At 36.9% G+C, this 24,886-nt stretch overlaps 1 protein-coding gene across 1 annotated transcript in view; it reads right to left on the reverse strand.

The window, feature by feature from the left end:
* LOC146766776 (uncharacterized) overlaps positions 1-24,886 on the reverse strand; it is a 372,272-nt gene that overhangs the window by 162,400 nt on the left and 184,986 nt on the right. The window contains exon 5 of the mRNA XM_085586012.1: positions 22,290-22,454. Coding sequence (XP_085442138.1) covers positions 22,290-22,454 — 165 coding nt within the window. The remainder of the gene's footprint in view (positions 1-22,289; positions 22,455-24,886) is intronic.

Here is a 24,886-nt window from a genome sequence, read left to right on the forward strand (position 1 = left end):
CTTGGCTGGTCTGTTTGTTATCCAACTAAAGCTGCTATATTAAAAAGACTGAGAACTAAAAGTGGAAAGGACTAGAAGCATATTTTCTCTCTTCACCTACCCAAACAACATTCACCAATGTCTGTTTCAGCTCCATTCCTAACCTGAAGTAAAACTGAATTAACAATAGTATTACTAATATTTTTTATAAATATGCATTTCCATTACAGTTCTTGTAGATTGCTCAGTTAGTATTGTCTGGGACCAAGCTAAAAGACATTAGTGTCAGTAGTTTAAAAAATATTTTTGACCATTTAGAATGTTTGATATTTCCATAAAAATCTTGCTTCAATCAAACACAGATATTGACTCTGATCTAAAGTCACTGGATGCAATGGGAGAGTTTACAAATATCTCCACGCACTTTTGCTTAGGTCCTAAATGCACAAATCAAAACAAAGCCCCAGATAGCACACTTAGAACATAAACAAGTTTAACCTAATACATACATCCTGCACACACACCTGAAAGTTTTAATCAGTAATAAACCAGAAATTAGCTGCTATTGGCCTGTCATGATAATTTTTAAAAACTCAAGATGTGTAAACAAGTCTAATAACATTTTTTTTTTTCTGCTTATATGTATTTGAGACCCAGAGTAGGTATTCATTAAATTTACCAACAGAAGGTAAAGCCAACCACCACTCCCTCCCATTTGAGTTCATGTTTTCTGAATAAAAGGTACTTTCAGTCATTTTACGAGAAAAAGTGATAGGAATTTATTACTATAAGAGCATACAAAAATGTAAGGACGAATTTTATTTGCTCTTAATGCTTTTCCAAGGCAGAGAATTAATAACTGCCTGTGAATATGTCATGCAGGTTACTTTTATATGCACAAGAACATTTTGAAAATACATATCTTCAAGCAAAACAACTTGGGAGGCTGTATCAGATTTGTCCCAACATTTCCATCTTCTATAAATGAAATCTTGAATTTTTTGCATCTTCTATTCCTTTGCTATTGCTCAAGCTAGAAAGTCATAAAACATTTCAGGCAGTACATCCAGGCAAATTAGCAACCACCATGTTTTCAAGCCATGAGCTTGAAAGCACTCGTGGCTCCTCTGTATTCATGGCATATGTTCCAATTCCAAACTCTTAGTTCTCTCAGGTGGCCTAAATATGTGGATGACATAAATTTTTCCTATTGTCAAGTCAAAACCTGTAATCTGAAAAAATACATGCCTGAATTATTGTTAGTGTCATTCAAGTCCCCTGCTTTCCTTCTGCACAGAAAAGCACTTGAGAGGATCTTTCTTTCCATCACAGCTGACCTAATAACTACAATATTCACTGTATTACCTTTTTTATCTGCCTTGTTCAAAACCAAATAAATAATTTATGATAACTGATCCTACAAGTAAGACTGCTAAGTATAGATAGATTATTTAAACCTACCTTATTTTAGTACCATCTTTCTCAGTTATTTACATGTCAAAGTTGAAGTCCATGAAAATGGTTTTGGAAATCCTGTGGACTACCCCACATGGATTTAAAAATCCCATTCAACATACAGCTGAGACAGTATTGGTTTGAAAATCAGATTTGTTTGAAATCTTTCATGAGTGCCTTCTTACTGCTTTCTTCCAATTCAAAGATTTTTCCAACAAAGTACTTCTAATTTTAAGCTATTTTTTCATCCATCAAATACAACAGAAGTGTAACCAAATAAATAAAATTAAACAAATGTTAAGAGAAGGTCTTAGAAACTTGACCTTAAACTGTGCTAAGTTGATGGCTGTACGCTTACCATAACGCACTGAGAGATCTTAAAAGGTGCAAGAGATAGAAAGTTACAGAACAGGTGAATATGAAGGTTGTGTTTCTCTAAAACCAAACACAACTCACCTGTGAAGGAATCTGGGTCTACTGTTTTTCAGGGCGTGCCAAACCAGCCCTGTTAAAAGCTCCATGCTTGCAGTGCCTTTGTCAGATTAAATGAGAAGATTCTCATACCACCCTGAGACTGACCTGCACTTTGCAGAAAAGGGTTCTAAATGGTATCTGATTCAGCACTCATCCACATTGAGCAAGGGATTTGGGCACTGCAGAAAGCCAGCTGTGATTAAATCTGGGTTGTGCATCACTGATCACATTTAAACAAGGCTTTTACGCACATTTACACAATGCAGAGCTTCTGATATCGTTCCAAAAGAAAAATCGCTAAAACTTTGCAGCTGTAGGACTCATTTAATAAAATATAGCTCCAAGAATGGTTGCCAAATTTCCAGCTAGACTTTCAGGGCAGAATTTTATTGGGTGTTTAAGGAACAAAAATGGTCATGCAGCATCTGTGAGAAAGCATTAGTGCCTCTGAAAATAACTATGCTTGTGCTTTAGCAAAGTACTGAGGATGGGACTCAAAACATGGATCTTTAGATAGCCTAACATATGTTTTAAGAAGATTTTAGATGTCCTAAATCTAAAAGTAAGTCGCAAAATCTGAGGACTAACTTCTGTACACACATAAATTTTGGCAGATATCCAACTCAGAGATCCAAAGTCTTGTTCTCCCGTACACAAAATTTTTTTGGTGATTTAAAACAAACTTCTAGGCACACCTTAAAAATAGAGAAAGTGAACCCCTGCCATTTTGTCCCCAGTAAAATGTTGTCTACCCTTGTCATACCTAAAATACATGCATACTGATTTTTTTTACAGTCTTTAAGTTTTTAATATCCCTCCAGATCTGAAAATTTAATTTTGGAAATGCACAGAGAAACTCAATTCTGGCAAGCTTCATGCAGGATTTCAGTGCCCAGTTTCTCCTTAAGCTGATAAACATTCACCGACTACTCCCATTCAGAGTGTAAATAAGTCATGCCTACACAGTTACACAAATGCAACCTTCTTTAAAATGGATTAAAAACACCAAACAACCAAAGACCAAACTTCTTGTGTAATAGTCTGGGTTCTGCAGTAAACTTTGGAAAGACTAATCAAAGTGCCTACCTACATTTTGCCCAAGGGTGCTCAGATTCCTGTCTCTCTGGTGAGGACTTTGACCAAATATCTTGGGGCTAATTTAACATAGGAGGCAAAGAAAGGCTTTCTCTGGCCCTTATTACAGCAGGTACAGAAATATATAAAAACTAAAAACAAGAGTGAAAAGGGAGAGTGGATGAAAGCAGTTGGGGAACATTTCTGTCAACTTATCCAGCTGCAGCCTAATTAAATTTTAAAAGTGACCTTACTTTAAATTCTCTGACTGAATAACACCAAAAGGATTGCCAAGTAGTGCAACAGGATGTCCATGAAAGGACATTGATGAGCCATTGTCCCTGGTGGAATTTAAAAGTAGGTGTGGTACTTAGCAACATGGTTTAGGGGCAGACTTGGCAGTGGCAGGGACTGTCTCAAAGGTCTTTTCCAACATAAACAATTCTATGATCCTGGTAGAGAGGACAATTCAGGCTAAACAGAATTGCTATTTTAAGGTCTGTGTTACATTGAGACATGATCATAACATCTCTTTAAGGCCAGAGCAACAAGGGCTCAGCATTAGACTGATGAGGTGATTTTTAAATTCAGGGCATAAAACTTGTCACAATAAATACTTTGGGAGGCTTCTGGAACTCACTGCAAATGCCAAGTCATGTCTCATGGTTGGTTCTGTATTTAATGCAAGGTAGAAAAATGCTGAACACTCAGACAGTGCTCTGAAGTAGTTCATATTTAATAGGAAAACAAAATTCTACCACAAAAAACTAATACTAGTCACAGTGATAAATAATGTGAAAAATCTCAGCAGCACTAATATCACTTACATGAAATGATCCCCAGCTACAGTTCCCAAAGCAATTACCTCCCAGGGCCATAATTAGGTGTGCTATGAGCACAGCATGCTTCTCTCTCTGGAGTGCCCAGCACTGCCTCGTGGCAAGAGACAGGATGCCAGTCATGACCATCTCTTATTCTGTAGCATAATTCTTATGAAATGGATATGGAATCCTCCAGATATGATGCGGGAGGTACCCAGAAATATATAGGCATGAAATAACCCATAATACCATTTAGTAAATATCATGTGCAATACATTTCACATGATGCAAACAAAACCAAACTAAAAAACAATATAACAAGCAGCAAATACTCTTTCAGTAAACAAGATCCTTCAAAAGGCAGCACATGCTGTCCTCAGAAAGAGCACACCAATTTGAAGCAGATAAGTAAGGACCATTATCAAAGGGATAATAACCATCTCATACTTATGCATGCAGCATAGTGAACAGAAAAGCACAATAATGCAGATAAGTTAGATTAGCATAATTTTATTCCACTATTCAAATGTCTAAGTTGGAAATGGGTTTTGTTTCAATTACGGCTTTCCTCCATGGGTTTTAAACATTTTATTGAAAACCCAGACTGTTTTATTTTGGTTTTAGCCCATTATCTGCTATTACCATCTACCTTGCCTCTCTTTTAGCAATGAATACAGCTTTCCAACTATCCCAAAAATCTTAGGAGTATAATAGACCATTAGTTACATTGTCTAATAATATCTTCATGACATTTCAGATAGATTTTGTAAAATGTTTCTCCCATTTCTTTATTTAGTTATATATTTACCTTCTTCCTATGACTAAACATTCCCTCTGTCAGAAATACAGTATTTAAAACCTTGAATTTTTTTCAGAATATTTTACACCTGTTAGATCTGTGTTCCTTAACAATTTATATCCATTGAATTAGGCAATTGCATTTAACTTAAAAGTAAGAATCAATAAGTAATTACTGCACATGAAAGTCTAACCTACTGTATACTAAAAACTACCTTATTTAATTCATTTACTTGTATTCAGATTATCAAGTTGCTCCTAAAGGAAAGCAATCATCCAAAGATGAGTAGTTAAATTTTAACTAAAAGAGCAGATAGCAATGCCCTCAGAGAATTTTTCCAAAGGCTATTCACCAACACCATTACAGACAACAATAACACAGAACCCTTGTATGGCTTTTTGTTTCACTTCAAGTACTGACAACTGTGGCATTTTCTTGCAGACAGAGTTACAGGGTATTTTTCCTACCTCTTACTCTGCTGCTGCAAGAAAGGAAAATATAGTGTCTGAAGGGCAAGTCTTACATGGGGCACTCTAGAAAACAATTCGAGAAGCAGCTTTTTTGGGCTGTTCAACTTTTTCTGTACCTTTTCTCAAGCACACCAGAACACACATGGCTTAGTTAAAAGGCTAACTGCTGTCATCTAGAGAAATAAAATTACTTCTGCAGACTCTCACACTCATCTGCTTTCACAGTTAAGGTTGAGTCAATCTCTTTTGGCCATGATGCAACTCTGAGAATTTACTGGTTTAGAAAATCAGTGTTTAATTCTGCTAGATCTTCTTGCACCCCAACATTAGCACACAAAGCAGATTTTAATTTTTAGCTTGTTCTGACCCCAAACATAAGGACAACCTTAAACACTTTTCTAGTTAGTGGTGTTGGGCTCCAAGGAAGGCACTGAGGCACTGGAATCAGTTGAGAAAAGGGCAACGGAGGTGGGGACGATTTGGGCCGTGACTCTGATGAGGAGTGGCTGAGGGATGTGAGGGTGTTTGGCCTTCAGAAAAGGAGGCTCAGAAGAGACCTGTAAGGTCTCCACAGCTCCTTAAAATCAGGTTGTGGAAAGAGGAGGAGGGGTCAGTCTCTTCTCCCAGGTAATGACAGGATGAGAGGAAATGGCCTCAAGTTGCAGTGGGGGCAAGACCTGTAGATGTGCTTGGGAACATGACTTAAATTTAGATTTAATGGTGGAGCTGGCAGTGCTGGGTTACGACTTGGACTCATTGGTCTTGGAGGTCTTTTCCAGCCTAAACAATTCTATGATTCTAATTACTGATCATTCAAGCAATTACAAAACCCTGAAAAAAAACCCACTGTGCTTTTGCTTTAAAGAGAAAATGAAAGAGCAGCTATCTGGAAGCAATTTGACTGATTAAACATCTTCTATATCAGAACAACAAAATTGTACTGACTGAATTTAACAGATAGGTGACACACGCTTTATTAGAGCTCAAACAAAACCTGTTTATTGCAGAGCTGCAATTAGGAGACCAGGAGAAACAGGAGTATTGTAAACACATGTCTGATAAGATAGGGTGCTCAAAACTAACAGGACATAAGGAGAAACAAGGTTCTTTTCTCTACCCTTGGGACAGGAATTGGTGCAACCATGTGTGTGTGTACCCTTCCAGAGCAAATGGAAAGCTACTACAGTACATGGAGACTATGCATAACAGAGGCACAAATAAAGAAAAAGTTCCTGAAATACATTAAATAATAGTCTTTCTACTGAAAGGAAACAGGCTATCTGAATAAGATGTTCAAAGTTGCTAATATAATGCCTTATTAAAATCACTTCCAGTAACACAAAATAGCTTGTCAGCCAGGGAGTAATAAAACAATTAAACTAATAAACTGAAAAAAACCCTACAATTATTCTGATCATATGGTAACATATTTTCCCCATTTTATTATCTTGACTTGCTTCTATAGTAATTCACTCAAAACAGTTTCCTCACAGACAGCAAGAGATAATCATGTCTGTACTAGTTCTCAAGGCAGTGAGAAAGTAATGGTAATAAGAACAGAAATAGTCATTTAATTACCATGCTAAACAAGATTTTCTGTGCTTCTAGTTTTGATCTCACAACATGCAGTGGCATGGTTTTGTGACTGATCAGTTAGTGACTGGGGATGTTTGGTTTGGCACAGCTTGCAGCTGTTGAGATTTCTACAAAGGCCAAGTCCTTTTCCGTTGTCTATATTTGCTTTTGCTCCATTTCACAGCTTGATTTGCTGTTAGATAGCATTTTTTACCTGGTATCAATGAATTTATTTCCTTTAGCACAAAACCAGTCCTTCCCTAGAAGGTCTGATATGGTATATAAGAACACTGAAATACAGAAAAGATACACCACTGCTCAATGTGGTATTGACTTGTTACTATATTGTGACTTGCTTAATGAAGCTTTTATTTTATTAAACCAAGGAATTGGGATTGCCCAAGATTAATCAGTTGAAACTCAAAATGTCAAACAGTCTCCTATTTGTATGTTTATATGTATATAAATTTATTGGTTCAATACTCTGATTTCTAGGAATTACATGCAATTAAATAATCCACAACAATGTGGAATACAATTTAGTAACACTTAATCAAAATACTTAAGGATTTTATCAAGGATAAACAAATCCAAGGAACTGACTGTATTTTTACTTATCATGTTATAGATTTCTTACTATTTGAAGATGGTTTGCAATGCAGCTCTGCAGCAAAAAGCTGAAGCCACAAGGGAACATCTTATTTCTCCACCACTTTTAATCAGTGCTTGGTTATATACAATGAATTCCTGGACTCTGTCAAAACAATTAGCAATTCTGCAATTTAACAGCATAGAATTTCATTAATTGGACACACTCCTCCCAAGCACCAACACTTTTACTTTCTTGGCAAACCTCAAAGTCAGAGGAATTGAGAAACTAAACCTATCCCTAACAATAAGTATTACTAGTATTAATACTCATACTGAAGTCAGTTGACTTACACATGAATTCATAAACATTGGCTTTCACGTGGAAAAGATGTTGATAAAAACCTGTTTTGGTTAAAAAAAATGAAGATCTAAATAAGTAATATTTTTTCCCTGGAGTATTTAATTCAGTTGGTTAGAGTCACGTTCAATAATTCACCCTTCTAAAAGCAAATTTTGAAAACCTTTTCCTACTCTGACAAGTCATCCTATAGGAATGCATGGCTGTACTTTGTCTCAGCAAGTAGGAAAACTTCCGAGTCTGGATCTGAGGCCCGATATTACTGAAGACTTTGGAAAAAGCCCCTTGGCCTGTCTTTCCACTCTGAACCAACTCCAGTCAGTACCTCAACAGTGTCAAAATCATTTAGCAAAAATACACCCATGCTACAAGTCAGAATCTAACCAGATATGCTATGGCTACAGGTATTGGAATAGACAGCAAGGGAGAAATAATCCTCTGTCTAATGTCATTTACTCATTCTATCATCCAGCACTCACTCAGACTTGTAAAAGCACTTCTAAATTACCTTTGACAGAAAATATATTCTTCCAAAGCTCTGTTTACTTTTATGACTCTACATTAATAATCAGCAAGGAAAACAAGAGCACAAGATTAAAATGCTTTTGCAGTGATTAAATATACACCACTATACTGGATACAGGTGTTCAGTATCCAATATACTGAGATGAGCAAAGTGTGCATCTTTTACATATGTGGGAAAATAGATGACCCACAGTTTGCATAAAAACCACTTGTCATTTGGCATAGCATGGATATCTGGCTGTTTAACTCGAAGGGAATCCCAGAAATAGTTGTTATAAGTATTACCATAGCTCCATTATGCTCAGTGGTTCCAAATTAATTAAATTAGGCTGTGATTATGACACGGGGTATTTTATTATATTTATGAAGTTCAGAGAAGTAAAATAGAAGATCAAATTTTGCTTGGAAAGCAAGAAAAATCATTATTTAAGTGCTTTGAAAAATAATTTGCTCAATCTCTAATCTCAGATCAAAATCTTTCCTAACAGACATATGGTTGTGTGACATGAAATGCTTTAAACCCAGTGACACATCACATACCCTAAACTCCTCCTCAGAAATGTGCAAGAGATACTTGGTTGTCATTCATCTGCTTCACATGATCTTTGGATGGCCATGGCACACCTGGCTTAATTATCATCACTTTTCACTGCAGAAGATTAATTCAGTCTCTTGCAAATATAATATTCACTGTAAATTCTTTGCTCCTGCAAATCTAATATACATTAATAAAATGTTTGTAGATGTCTCTGCTTCTGCTGCTTTAATGATGCAAATGTACGTATTCACATGATAATATTCTTTTCATATTAAAATGACATCTTTGTTGACCAGATCAGGCTGAGTTCAGAGATCTTCTAATTTTTCAGTTCATCCCAGTGATCCCTATAAGATATTCCCATTAACAGTTTGTTTCCCAGCTAAATTAACATACTTTATTCTTATGTTTCCACAAATAACTAAGTTTTCGTCATCAAAATTTTCTTGAAAGTTTTATGTTGTTTTATTTTTTCTCTGCAACTATTTAACCGCTTATTTGCAAAGCTGGACAATTCTTTATCTTTAGATTAACTGACAGTTTAGTTGCAACATAGAAGACTCATATGAAAATAGTGTCCCTATTCTAGTTCCCAATATATTTTTATTTTAAACTAGGAGCATTCATTCTTGTTTCATCAGATCTTGGGACAGTTTGTACAAGGCCATGTTTAATTATGCCTGACCTCCTTAATTTTAAAGTTCTGATGCAGCCAACTCCTGAACGAAAGGCCAATGTTAAGTGACCTGGATAACTAACTAGAAGTAATGTTTTCCTTTGAACAGCAAAAATTCTTTGGGCACTATGGTCCTAATTTAGTACTTTACTTAGGTATTTTGAGATAGATTGCAATGGTCTTGGGCAAAAAAAATGCATGTATATTGTGCTCACATATATTTGTTTTCACAGTACTATCTTCTGCTGTGCTTATCACTACCATGAAAATACCTAATCATTACCAGAGGGAGTTGCAGTGAAGTAAAAATGTATCTTGCCACAGAAATTATTATGAGATTTTAAGGAGCTGGAGGAAATATATATGCCTGCACAAACCAGTGAAAAGTCAGTATTTCTTTCTGTAATACAGAGATACTACAAATGCTTCCTAAAGAAGAAATATCCCACTTGTGTAGAATGGTACTTCCCTTCTGAGACAGAAATTCTTTCAGCCTTAAAATGCTCTTTTCCTTATCTACTTCTGACTAATTAATATTGAGAGCTTTGGCTTTGTAGGGTATTTGCCTTGCATGTTGTTAAATTGGTCAAGTAATAAGATATGACAATGCAAGTCAGGTAGTTATGAGGCAATCATTTAACCTCTCCAAGAAAATGGCTGAGAAGGAGAAAAAGCCAAGTGTCCTTCATGCTAATGGGTGTAATTACTTGCTAATACCTATTTCCTGAGAAATTTTATATTATTTTAAGGAAGCCTGTGTTGCATGGGAGACCCACTGATGTCACAATAACTGCTGAGGTGCACGCACACGTGGGCTCTGTGTGTGCACACACGTTTTTCATTGCCCATTTACACCTGATTATATTACTGATCCTTACAAAAGAGCCTGGGTGCTCTTGGGTAAAGCACAGAAACAAAAGGCTCCATATAAAAGTAACTTTCTGAAAAACCGAACATCTCAAAAAACTGTTCAACAGAATCAATAAAAAATCCTCAGACTTGTTTGCCTCATTTCCTAATTCATGTTGAAATCACAAACTGATATACAGATCTGCAGAATATGCGTGAACTGCTGGCTTCTGAAAATAACTAAATGCAAAGGAAAAAAACTCTGAAAACATCATGAAACTTAAGTGTCTTTAACTCTTGGAGTCAATTATTAAAATATTGAGGTTTCAGATTTAAATGAGAAAATTCTAATTAATGAAGAAAACAAATATTGTTAATGATTTATTTACAGATGGATCTCAGAAACCACTGGGTTCAAAAATAAATTTAAAAAGTATTTTATGCAGATTTTGTTCAGAGTATTCCTTGAAACCTTCTGAGTAGCCCTTTGAAAAAGTTTTTTCACAAAATTGGTGCAAAGATCAAGATTAAAGAAAAGGAGTTTAGGGCTAGGCACTAAAATAATCTCTGAAAACAGTTAAGAGCTCAGAATTCTTAACTGTGGAACAAAACCACCCCCCTCTAAGTTTCACCCAGGGAACTGTCCTAATAGCTCAAGTTTTCTATTTTGAAATGACCAGGCTGATGGGTTTTTTAGACATCAGTAGTTTGACCAAAAATATTTTCTCAGACTATATTGTGATTTACTTGCTCCTGGGATTAAATACCTTGTCCTTCTATCCTTCTACTGAAATTCTCTTCCCTATAAGATTCAATTCAGCCATTCTTGTTATTAGTTATTATGGAATACCTTTATTTTCAGAAATTAACATCAATGAACTTCTGATTTTCTGGGCAATGACCTCTTGTTGAATCATCTCTTGCAAAACTGAACCCAAATTCGGCTCAGGTTTTAGGTGAGGGTAGAAGAAGTAATTTATGACCAAATACGTATCATAAATACCATAGTCAACACTTGAACTGAAGTAACAAAGTATAAATAATCCCCTGCTTCAAATTCAGCATAAGAATCTATTTCTTTCATATTTTTAAAGTTCTGCTTAAAATTAATCATCCATTAGGATCATGTACTCCTTCATGGGCTACACCCATGTTTTTGTGAATTGAGAGGAAGAAATTTCCAAAGGAATGAACAGCTGCAGCTCCAAAGCTTTATTTGCTTTGCATTTGCAGAAAAGAATCATGGCTCATGCTGAACTCCTATTCTAAATTACAGTTCTGTGGGGCTTTAAAAGCCTTCAAGAGCTCTATACTCTCTCTTGGTCCACATGTCTAAAACAAAATAGTATAAACAGAATGGAGTTATGATTTCAATATTTCCATTTTCTCCAGACTTGAAACAGTTTGTTTTGTAGTTGTTTGCTTTTTTCTGCTAACTGGTTTGTATCCAGAGGAAGATAAATACTGAAAGCTAGAGAAATGAGGAAGACAATGCAAGTGTACAAAATAAGTTGTTTTAAAACAATATAGAGTGAGATTTGATTATAAAACATGCATATAATTTTTCATATCTATTTCTAATGTTTTTAGGATTCAGTTTACTTTTTATATTAAGGACATTTTCTTTAGTAATAACCGAGTGCTTATTTTGATTAATGTAGGGTTTTAGGCACATGCATCACCAGTATGTTTAAACATTAATCTGCAACAGATAAATCTTGTTATGTTTGCTTAGTTATAATACTGTGCCAAAATAGTGCATGTAACTTGACTAATGAAAATGAGGAGATTCTGCAGAATATATGAATTTTACCCTAATAAAACATTTTTTAACACTTATCTACATTTATTTACAGCAGTTTTCTTTTAAAAGGATAATTCAATGTAACTAAAACACCAGTGATCATATCATATTATGGCTCTGACAGTCTGACCTATCAGTTACACAAAAGGCAATATAAGACTACAGAAATAGACTTCCAACACCAGGAAGTTCCAAACTTTATTTCCCTCATCCTTTTTCCTAAACATATTTTGTTTTATAGCAACAAAATTGTCTTGGGCAGTTGAGAAAAGAAATGCAGCAGATTTACTACAAGCTCTGCACTCCAACATTTCAACCCCATGCCTTTTACCCTAAGGTGGGTAACTACCATGCATAATCCTAAAGTATTCATTCCTCTACTGCTCTATTCTGGGAACCCCATCTTTATGAATAGTACAGATACTGCAGATATGTAAAGCACCCCACTCTGACTCACATATTCACTGTTTTCAGAATGTTAACCTATTTATTCCTTTAATTAAGTGAACTTGTAAAGGGGCTTTGTATTTAGATTTTTTCAGGGGTAAGGGGTTTTGTGTTATTGTTTTATTGGTTTTAATATGTTAAAGGTTTCTACATTTTGAACTTTACAACCACTTGTATTTAATACTCTAACTCTTTAATTATTAAACTTTCAATATCCACCATACTGTTAGATACATGTATCTATAAATATATCTCTATTGTGCCAATAAGCCTACATCAGTGATTTATATCAAGCCAGTATTTCCTTACTGAAACGGTGTACCACAAGCCCTATGGTACAAGTCCTTGTACCATATCCACTGTCAGGAGAAAAGCTGTACAGTTGCTCCCACATAACAGTTCCCTGAATTTTGGCATAAGTTTAGTATCTCACACACATAATCATAGAGTAGCAATAGGTTGAGAAAACAGAGCTTACATATTCCTCATCAGCTGCAGTTTTACCTAGTCAAATATTTGGTGAAAGAATTTGGCAGGAATAAAACTGCAGTAAGACAGAGTTTAGCACTAAACTGCAAGCTCAGATTACTGGATTTAGACAAAAAATTAAGTTGTGTAGGACAGAGGATAAGTGAAAGCAGGAAAGGACTTATCCCTACCACTTCCCATAGCCCACTCAGGATGCACTGTGCCATCACATTCATTTTTTCCCCCTCTCAGTCCAGGCATCTGACCCATCTCTGCTTTCTTTGCCTTTAGATTTTTATGCACAACCCATTAGAATGAGCCAAGACTCACTGTACCACCAGGTATGAGTCCTCCACATACAGCACCACTTTGGGGCTCATGGGAGGTTAAATTCTTTCAGTGGCATACAATTAACTGCAAATAATTGAGTCTCTTTGCCTTGCATAAGAGTTATATGGAAAAAGCACAAGTTCAATAAGTTAGCAGGAGCCTCAATTTACTTTTGATTTATTTTCAGTGTTTATGCCGTGCTTAATAGATTGTTGTTGGGGAGAGAGACAGTAAAAATTCCTTCTGGTAAACAATTTCGTTTAAGAATTAAAATTAGAGATAAATAATGATCCAATTTTATTGAGACTGAATGCAACTGAGAAGAATGCAAATTGAAGCGTCTTGATGGCAAATTAAGTTGTTTCATTATCTTTCATAAATTGCTTTGGGAGGATTCACTCTTGGCTAATGAGTATAAAACTGAAGACCAAATTACTTTTTTTTCTTCCCTGGGAGTTTCTGTCTTTGAGGTCAAAGGGAGTCTCTCAAAGTAACTCTAACAGAGCTTGGGCTCTTGATAGTTACTAGAAGCAGCCATTGTTCTCATGCTAGCGGCACAAAAAATATGTCAAAACCCAGCAAAAATCGATCCAATTCTAATCCATTTCATGGTCATTTCAATTAGTGTCCTTTCTCTCAGAGGTCTTCACAAAGCATGAGGTCTATTGCTTGCTAAACAATATACGCTCACCATGCTATTGAAAGTTCAAACAAATATATACACAAAGAAAAACTGTACCAAAAAACAATCAGAATCAGTCAAGTTGAAAGAGACTTTTGAAGGTCATCTGGCCCATTATCCTGCTCTTCTCATCACTTTTCTTAGGAAAAATCCAAACAGCATATGATTATATCAAAAATGTATCTTAAGAAATATATACAACAGCAAATTCAGAGTCAAATCGAGTATTTGTGCAACAGTGCTGTACTGATGCCATTACTGTATTATCATTGTCATTATTAACCATGATCACGCGCAAGCAGCCAGTGATTTCTGTTCTATCAAAAGCTCACAAACTATAGTCCTACCAATGAAAGTTCCTCCCCTCCAGCCCAGTTTAACCCAGAATACCACTGACCCACAGCAATAAGGGCCAGCTACTCCTGACCCAGCTGAATCCCTGGGTCTTGGCTGGTGCCCAGGGCTGCACATGGCATTTCCATTTCTATTACTGGCTCAGATGTGTCAGGAGCATGGGTTTGGATGGTGTGGCTTAGGTAGGGGGCATCCATGGCCTTGTCAGTCACATCAGCTCCTGGACAGTTTCATATTTTATGCCTTTCTACAGGCATGTCACAAAGGATGAGAAGTTGTTACAAGTTCACCTGTGCTTCTTTGCCTCAATAACTTAAAATATTTCAGCAGGATTTCTGTAGGCCACTCCTTTCACATAAGCGTCCACTATAACCATGACCTGTGCTTTGCTTGTCTTCCCAGCTCAGTAACGAGCTGGAGAGGTGCAGACTCTCCTTCCAGAGGGGGCAGGGAGCACCTCATAACTGTACCCTAAAAGATGGGCTCCTCTCCTCCTGCTTTTAGAAATATGGTTTTGTCAAATGAAGGTCTACATGTGAGTTTGTTCTGAATGTTATGGACCTTAAGATCCTCCCTGGTGTATGGATTTGGGGGAAGCACCAGTATTTTCTCTGAGTGCCTGCCACAGTTGTACACAACTGTGTAGCCAATGATGGTAACAGGAGCTGCAGCTGTTGGGAAGAATAGGGCTGCCCACAGGCAGCCTGTACGCAGCACCCATCTGAACAAGGTGGGATGGACTGACAGCCACCATTTAATGCTCAGCTGGAAGAGCCAAAATTGACTCTTCTGGGACTGAAGACAAAACTGGTTTTGGCCGACAAAAAAGCCTACATGAACTCCAGAATGCACCATGAGGATGAGATCCTCATTTCACTGCTTGCTTCCCTTGTCATGGAGGTCTCAGCCCCTCTCTCCCTCAGATATTAACCTGACAGTCCCACTGTCAGACACTGGTTTCACCAGAGTCACAGTGCAGCATCAGACGCCTGACACCTTACTTCTTTGGGACTGTTCAGAAGGTCAAGACAACTTTCCAACTTAATGTGAAGTAGCAGAACAAAAACTTCAGGTGTAGCATCTCCACTTGCTTTGGTCCAGTGCCTCCATATGTAAAATATTTTTTTTCAGCTTAAAAGAGCCTGTTTTTAAATAAGACACAGAATAATGAAGTATTTCCAGAGTACATTTTTCTAAACCATTCCATGGATACTGGGGAGTCACAGTAGCTTATTTCTGATCTCACAGTTTACTAGCTTCCATAATTGCAATCTCACAGGCTTAGATTTTCATCTTAGCAGTTCCACTCAAGTGGTCCTCATTACAATTTGTATCCTAACCCCACGATGCTGCCAAGATTTTGTATGTTTGGAACAGTGACATAACCTGTTCTGGAATCCACACTACTTTCATTTTACGGTGCCAAATTCCATACTGGATTCCATTTTATAGCTTTCTGTAGAGGTATTCTTAGGAAAGAGTGCAACACTGGGCTTACAAGGCTGTATAAGATAACATATGAAGTACTAATCGCAGAACCCCATATCTCTCTCAGATTTTCTATTTTTCTACTTTGGTTAAAGAAGCAGCAATTCCTAACAATCAACAAGTTGATACACTTTGAACAGCCACCAGTGGATAATAACCTGACTCACAATGTATAAATTTGATGTGGAAAAAACAATTGAGCAACTATCCTGCTTGTTTTGAAACACATTTGTTAGTTTATTATTATTTGATTCAGCCCCCCCCCCCAAAAAAAACAAAAAACAAAAAAAAAAACAACAAAAAAACAAACAAAAAAAAAAACCACAAACCAAAACCAAACAGAAGCTGCTGCTGGAAGTTGTGTTATGCAAAGAAAACAAAACAAGACAAGCTATCCATATTGCTTATAAGAAATTCTAATGAGACAAAATTTGTCATTCTTGAAATACCCACGTGGTAGAAAAAGTAAATGGAACCTACACCAGCCTTAACAACATAAGAGTTTAAAAAATCCATACAGTAAACACTCTTTAACATTTCTGACATATTCAGTGATCTATCAAAACCTGTTACACACAAAGTGTACTTTGGACTCAACATTCCACACAGAAGCCTGGCTAAATAGACTGATTTGCACAATGAAGACAACAGATTAAGTAAAATACCATTTTATAAGCTCATATATGGGGGCCAGTAAATTTTTATGCCTCATCTTCAAGTGCAGCCAGCACTGCCTTAGATGTCACATTGATAAATGGATGGTTTACATGACTGGTCTGCACAATTCTCTCTGTGAATGCCAGGAACAGCTCCTTGTGCAATTCATGCAGGACCCATTCCGAAGCTCACACACACACCCTGCAGAGGCTACCACAGCAAGCACCTCAGCCTGGGACTGGGTGAGAAACAGCCTGGACTTGCTCACCTCCACACTCTCACTTGCTGCAGGAGCAGATCCTTCCAGCCCACCCCACACAGTGCAAGGGGTAGGGTCTGTTTCTTACTTGTACTAAAGCAGATTAAATGACAAAAAAGATTAAATGACAAAAAACCACCAGCCCAATACTGAGCATTTCCTTGACTCATTTTGCTTTCCTGTGACCTCATTGGCTCAATAGGAAAAGCACATTTGCACCCAAAAGATATCATCGTGCTAAAGCTCATATATGTTTAAATCTTTAGAAGGAGCAGGAAATTCATTATCATTAGAGCCAAGTTGAATTGCCACACCTTAAACCTCTAGTTTTTTGATTCAAATCAAGCCTTACAAAATAATATGTTCCTATAATTTCTGACTTTTGAATCCTCACTGTAGACTGCTTTAAAATAGTAATAGGAAATGTGAGTTACAAGCAAATAATTTCTCTACCAGAGATCAATCATTCTGCATGGATTTTGATTATTATATTATTTAATAATTAAATATAATTCAATACTATTTGACTGGCATTTTTCAAATCTGAAGAGCTCAAGGAACAAGACAGTCTATTTATACCATAGCACAACTACACAGTAATTAATCAAAAGCTCTTTCAAATGATTCTCACTCATCCTTCACATCCAGAATAGAAATCAACAACAGGAAATACTTACATTGAAGTAATTTTGAAATCAAGATAATTACAGAAATTTCTGACATTTTCAGAAAATAAGAAAGAGCAGAGTTTACCAGATAAAAGCTCTGTCATGTAAGGCTCATTATCAATAAGCTGAAGTTTTGCCTCCTCCAAGCATTCAACAAAAATCCTTCTAAATAATCACTGAAATAAAGTTAATAGGTGTCATAGGGCTTTATAAAATGTACAGGTTTTTTACACTATGCTGCATATAAAAACATCTTCCTTAATTGTTTTTCCCTGCATTCTTCATTCGTGACTTTTATTTGAATGGAACATCAGAAGTTTAAAAGTGCTCCACTATAACTTGAAAGAGGATGTAATTCTGCATGGCAGTATTAAAATTCAGATCTGCATTACTTCTCATTCTCCTCAGTTAAGATTTTTCCCAAAATACTCCCTCTCTGCAAATGCCAGAGGAAAATAATCAATCTTTAATACAGAAAGATACAAACTTTCTATTGATTTGTTGAAGTCTAATCTGATATCTAAATGTAAATTATTCACTTCGGTAGCTTTGTTTTTAAGCCATTAATTAAAAGTGTGACATATAATAAGCTATTAGCTTTGTTTCTTACTGGTTTCTGCTGTTCCTATATTTGATGTGCTATAAAGAACTACTCAAACCATACAGTTTTAGGAGCCCATAGTTGCTAATTTTCTGTATTGATCAAAAACTGCCAAAAGCTACTAACAGATGATAAAAAGATAAGGATATTGCTCTAAAAAGATGAACAAGACCCTGCATTAACAAGATTCTACCATCAAGTAATTGTGGGGGAGGGAGGTGAGGGAATGGGACTTTCAGTCGGAAGAAGTTCACTCGAGTGAAAGGAAAACCAGCCAGGTGTCTGCTGAGGGGGTGTGTCCTTCATCTTCCAGGATCAACTGCCTGCTTGTGCTGCTGGGCCCAAAGGGACACAAGGAACTGAGCAACACTGATGGCAGCACTCAAAAATGTGCAGGAGGAGGGCGTGATGCAAATAATGCTTTCATTCCCAGGTCATTGATCCAGATGGGCCAAGGATCACCAGAATCTACAGCTACCCAAAAGTCAGCTCCAGCAGTGAATCTGTGCAGAGAGCACAGGTTATCCAGCACTGCTTTTGACAAGGAGCTCCTATGAATTTTGTATGTGATTGCTTCAACCAGCACAAATGGTGAAGTCCTGGTAGAGCACTGAAGAACCCTTTCAAGGCTGCTATGAAAGCTGCTTTTCGGATACATTTACAGACTGAGTGTGTCTGGCCAGGGACACGTCGTGCACTGAACCTGAGCCCTTCACTGAAGGAATGCCCCTCACAGGTCTGCTTAGAACCATGCCATGGATTCAGTGGAAGCTGTCTCTAACACAAACCCCAGCAATTTCTCCAAGGGTAAAAGTGGGACTTCCAGCTCAGGGAACCAATATTGCAATCTTTGTAACACCCAAGGGCTTATGAAGATATACGACAGGAAGCCTGAGGGATTCAATTTAGTGGAGGAAAGTTTCAAAGGTACTGGTCTAGATAGATGACTTACAGTATGAACTCCTCATCTAGTGCCAAGCAGTAAATCCAGTTAAATACTTTCATAGTCTAAGCAGAAAAAAACCACAGAAAACAGCAAGCTTCCACCATAAATGTGGGAGTAAAAATCAACTCAGTGAACTCTCATTCAGTCATCTGGTGAACAATGCCCAAATTCACAAAAAATTAAAAAGCACCCGGTCTCTTGCAGGAAGCATGATAGCTATGGCATAGAAACATTTATAAAACATTAACTAAGAATTTTTGTTCAAAAACCCATTTATTGCAATTTATATGTACATAACTTTGTAATCCCCTGATCTCCTATGGCATTTTCATACATCAAAGAAGAAATAATTAAAATAATCCTTTAATAATAATTTTCTCCTCCTGGGTTGCAGTCCCAGCTGCTGGGAATCATAACATGGCAGGATCCATATTAGTTTATTATTCCATCCTCTGGCAGAAAATATAGCTTTCTGCAGAGAAGTTGCACAAGGTCAGGGTGTGATTTCCATTTGTCCAAATGTTTTGTTTGCACTGTAACTCTGCAAGCACTAGGGTTACTCTGCCAACGGTGTGACACTGACAGTTTTAACGACTGCACAGAAGACTTGCATGCAAGAACAAAGGCAAGCCAGCAAAACGTCAAAGGATGAGGAAAGGAACAAGTTGGGCAGCTTGGAAAGCTCTCATTATGAATTTGAGCTGTGCTTGGCTCAAACACATTTGGCACCAGCATCAGCACTCTGTTAGTCTTTATGCTTCTGAAATATTCACAAGTGCTACAAGGACCAAAGTAGTTTATTTCCAATTTTCCAGTTTTCCTAAGCTAATTAAATATCTATGAAAGCAATTTGTGCTTACTGGAATCCAGCTTTTCATTTCTATAAGGATAAAATGACTAGGATTTAAATGGTAATTCATATTGCTTTGTTCATCTATATACATCAAATAAACACCTTTTTTCTCCACCTAAATAATCTCTAAAAACAAACAATTAAATTAACTTGGTTATGAAATCTGTGCAGTGACATCCCAAGAGCTGAAATGCAAGGTCACTGATACACAATAGTCTCATGAGAATTTAAAAAAAATATAAATATTTACATCTGTAGTGTCTCACCACAGAGGAGGATATAACCCAAGCATCATATATTAGACAGGAATAGAGATGCAAACCAGAGGATATCCATGAGGCAACAGACCATGTTCTGTCTAAGCAGAACACAAATTATTTCAAACAGCAGCTGGCTTTCATGTTGCTGCTCAAGGACTAGACTAGAGTTGAGTATTAGTGAGCCCAGAACTCAGGCTGATCTCATTTTTATTGTTTAGCTGGAGTGTTCAAGTTTCACCTTTATTATAATGAGCAATATCTTATTTCCCATGCAGAACCACTGAACTGGGAGTCAAGCCCTTGGAGTAAAGAAAGCATTCAAGTGCTGGTGAGGTGACAAATATGTGATTTCAGAGCACAGCTGCACACAACATCAGCTGTCTCCCTTCTTAGTACTGATGACATTATGGAAGGTACAAACCTTAGTCTCATGAATATGCAGGAAGGCAGGTGCAGCACTCAGATCAGCTTCTTGGTCAAAGAACAGTTTCAGCCTTTTTTCCACCTAAAAAGTCACTGAAAACTACAGTTTTCATCATACATTTTTTTTCCCCTCCAAACACAGTCATGGGACTTCCAAAACCAAAAAAACAAACCACAAACAACCTGTGCTGCAGTTCAGAAGGTATAGTTTCAATGGCTAATGCAAAAGCTATGAAGTCTTTCAAACTCCCTAATCTTAGTCCTTCTCAGTAAAATCATAATCAGCTCTTCTAACTTACAGCCTCTTCCCTTGTTATTAAATAGAATCCAGGGTGGTAGTTCTTAGGACTTTGGAAGAAAAGTCTTCTAAATTAAATGAGAATTGAGTCAAAGTGATGAATATATAAAAATTTTGCTCTGTTCTTCATATCTGCCACAGCCACCTCTGATTCCCTCCACAGCCACTTCTAGCATTTTTTCTCAAGTTTCCACAAAACATACAGATCTCCACAAATGATAAATAAGGAAAACAACTGCTAAAGAAGCTAATATGAGCCAAGAATTCTGCAGTCCAGAGAGTCAGACAGATGAGATGATTTTCAGCTTCCTAATGGAGCCTTACTCCAGCTGACACCAAAAAGGTGTGACATAGGCTTGCCAGAAATCCAGAAGAGATCTAAGCAGAAGATATAATCCCAGAGAAGCAGGATCCTGAGTGAGATGTTCTTTGACATGAGTCAATTTGCAGTTCAGTATTCAAATGAGACAAGGGACAGAAAGAATTACACAGAGCCTTTGCTAAGGCATGAGAGTTGGTAAGCTGCACAAAGCTCATCATGATGGTCTATTATCAGTCCAATAAAATTATTTATTACTAGGACCTATGAACTCAAAGGTTTTTTATAGGAATGTTCATTTGCCCTCCACAGACAGCACAAGAAACTGAAGTCAAAAGTGCCACACATATAAATCAATAGCAGACAAATTGATTCTCAGGTAGGGACATGTCCAGCTTTTTACTTTATCCATGTCATTGGCATTTTAAATAGGCTTTTTCTGTAGGAGTGCTGCAAAGTTAAAGCCTAGGCATCACTGCTTCCCTAGGTGATGCCACTAAGGAGCATGCAGTGAGGAGTTTCCCTGGTCCTCCATGCTTCTCCTTGAAACCCTTGATGAGGGTTTCCCACCTTGTCCCTCCATTCCAGTCTAAACAAAAAATATCATTAACTTGGGTATTGAGAGCATCTCAGCAGCCTCTGAGCTCAGAAAAGCTTTCAGAACACAGTGCTGCCTGTAGGACACAAAGCTCCTTTTGTATTGTCAAAGTAAAAGGTTATCTGCAATGAGCCAGAGATAACTCCTTAGAAAAGAATGCTTTCCTTCCAATAACCCCTCCCCATGAGAGCTATTTCTCTTCACTTCCTTTAACACATTGCACAGTTTTATCTATTTGTTTCCCCTTATTACAATATTACAGTCATTGCTGAAACTGTGCTGGCCCCATATTGCAGCAGTGATGCAAAAGAGAATTTACACTAAAGCTTTTGAAAATGAAAAAATAAAAATATGTTTTTTCTGGAAGAAAAATGACATTATAAATAAAGAAAAGAATAATGCATGCTAAAGGTCTCAGCTCAAATAAAACTTTACTGAGGCTGTGCATCATGAAAGCTTGGACTTCACCACTATATGACTTGCAGAAAACCTGACTAAATTTTGTCATTTCCATCCCCTTCTACATCCTAACTGCCAAGTTTTGCAATAAAACCCCTAGAGAAACCTCACTTTTCTCTCTGCCATTCCTCATCAGATGTATGTTATAACCAATGCACTTGAGGCTTTGAAAAAAATTAAATATGTCTCACCTTTAGTAAACTTCAGTCCTGGACTACTCTGGCAGGCTCCTGTTCTGCTGTTTGTGTCCACTTCCTTCATAAAGTCTTCACTGCTTAAATCTGTGCCCAGCACACACCTCAAGTGAGTTTCTGTTTCCTGGAGAAAGCATCGACCCGAGCCATACTTCTCCACACCTGTTAAAATTAATGGTGCTCTTATAAAAAGGGAAACTCAAACAAACAGAAACACCACCCCACAAAAAACCTGCACACACAGTGGAACTGTTAATTTAATTCCCAAAAAACCCCAAACCAATAAATGTGCTTTGGGGTTTTTTGTTAATCAAGGAGAAATCTGCATGTACTGTCTATGTCCTTTAAGCTGGGTAAGTGGATATTGCCTAAATGGGTGGCTTGATTGGATAAAAATTTGATCTTTAACTGGCATACATTGTAGTTTTTCATAGGTTATAATTAAAATGTAAAAGCAACATGACACAACACAAGAAAGGAGCATTATATTTTAGTCCCCCAGTTCTCAAAATACTTTGGTTCTTCAATGCTCTCAATCTACTTTTATTTTGCTTCAGTTTCTTGTTACAAGCAGCAAGACCAGCATTAAATAATAAATTGGTATATTTTAACAACCGGGTTCAAGTTTTTCTATAGCCTGCATGTAGATTTGCAATCAGATATTTGAGAAACATTTTGCAGCATGTGGTACATGAAAATTGCTAACAATATTCCCAGTATAACTGTACTAGAAATCTACCTTCTGTGTAGGTCTGTTACAATAAAACCTCTGAGTGTCCTGATTTTTATAATAAAAAGTCACAAATGCATACACACTCAGTTTTTACCCCCAAGAAAGCAGGACCATCACCTAAGCAGTCAAAGAGAAAAATATGAAGAAAAAGCTTTGCAGAGTTTCTGTTACAAATGTAATTATTTTATGTACAACACTTAAGCACAGATACGGCAGCAAAATGAAATTTGAATCCTGCCTGGCAGTGTGTGTTCATTACTCAGAACTTATTGCCTGCTAACAAAGATGTCTTTATATCAGATTATAAATTACAGGGATGTTTTTTTTAAGTCTCTAAATACCTTGAACTGGACATTTTATAAAAATGCTGAGGTTAGAAAGACCAAAAATATACCTGGAAATTTGACTTTGTTATTACAGAAACAAGGGTTTTAAAAGTCAACACTAACATTCCACACTACTGATAATTAGTGACTATTAAGGATTAAAGACGTTTACTGGCACAGCACATGTTACAGCTGAGACAGCCACCAGCACACAGAGTATCATCATATAATTTCAGAAAGCTCCAACCTATACGTAGTAACACCATACCAGTTCAGAAGACAAGTATTCACCCTTCTTGTCCTTTAGCCCAGCCTTTTATCCCCTCAAGTTCCTGCATTGCACCTGTGTGCCCTTTGTTCTCTTTGGGATTGCTCAGTGCCCCTGGGCACTCCCTGGCTCATTGCTGTCAGTGCTGCTCACCTGCTCCTCACAGCTGAGCCCACTGGGGATGAGGCTCCCACAGCCCCATCCCAATCACCACACACTGTGTGCCTACAATTTATTACTTTGCAGTCTTATCAAAAAGGAAAAACTTTGAATGCCAAATCCTAATGGTTTTGAGGACAGAGGTGTTTGGTCTAGGTGAGAGTAGTACCACTATAAATGAATGAATTTCTCCCAAGTCATTTAATTCTCCTCTGAAGAGCCCCTCCCTTCCTAGCGACTGCTGAGATTTCCATTTACTTCATGTTTACTCTACAATCCAGAAAATTGCCAACTCACCTCTGAGCCATCCCATTACAACCTTGGGCTTTTCACCTCATGTTTTTATCTTTTCCTTCAGTAATTCTGGCTTGAGAATAAATGTGAAGCACAAAACAGAAATAAAAACTGCTTTTACCTCTTCATATTATTAACTAGATATAGGAAAGTATGCAAGATTCTAAACATAAGATTTTAGTAGAAGGACAAAGCCCTCAGGATAGGCCTGATCTTCTGCCCCTTTTTTAAATTAATCCACCAATAATAAAAACCCCTATACAGAGTAAAGAAAAAACCCTTAGAATATCCCCTACATTCACATCAAAACCATTGTGTTAAAATTCACAATACTTGGTGAACACAGTACAAATATAAATAATAATTTCAAAATAACCTGTGTTGGAAATCTAAAATGTCAAATCTATAGCTTGGATTTTAAGTTTTCCTAAAAGGCTTGAATCTCTCTTTGAAAATGCTCTCTATTTCAAATGTAAAAGTAGGCATTTAGAGACACATGCAAGGAAATTGCACTGTACTAAAATCATATAAAAACACACTTTTCTGATCAGCCAGAAATCACACAGAGCATAGCATGGACTAAGATGATATATGAATACGCCAATAACTGGCAAAAAAAAACCCCAGAAATGTTTAGTGAGTGGATAAAACCAACAATACTTGAAAAAAGTAAGTAAATAGTTTCTTTTAAATCAGAGATGCATGTGAATACTTACTTTCATAAGATTAAACAATCATTTAGTGGAAAATCATTTAGTTCCCTGTACTTACAATTAGAAATTAGCCACGTTTCTCTGAATTGCTGAAAAAAAAA

This window comes from Lonchura striata, chromosome 8 (assembly GCF_050655825.1).
Source record: "Lonchura striata isolate lonStrDom1 chromosome 8, ASM5065582v1, whole genome shotgun sequence".
In the NCBI taxonomy this organism is placed as follows: Eukaryota; Metazoa; Chordata; class Aves; order Passeriformes; family Estrildidae; genus Lonchura; species Lonchura striata.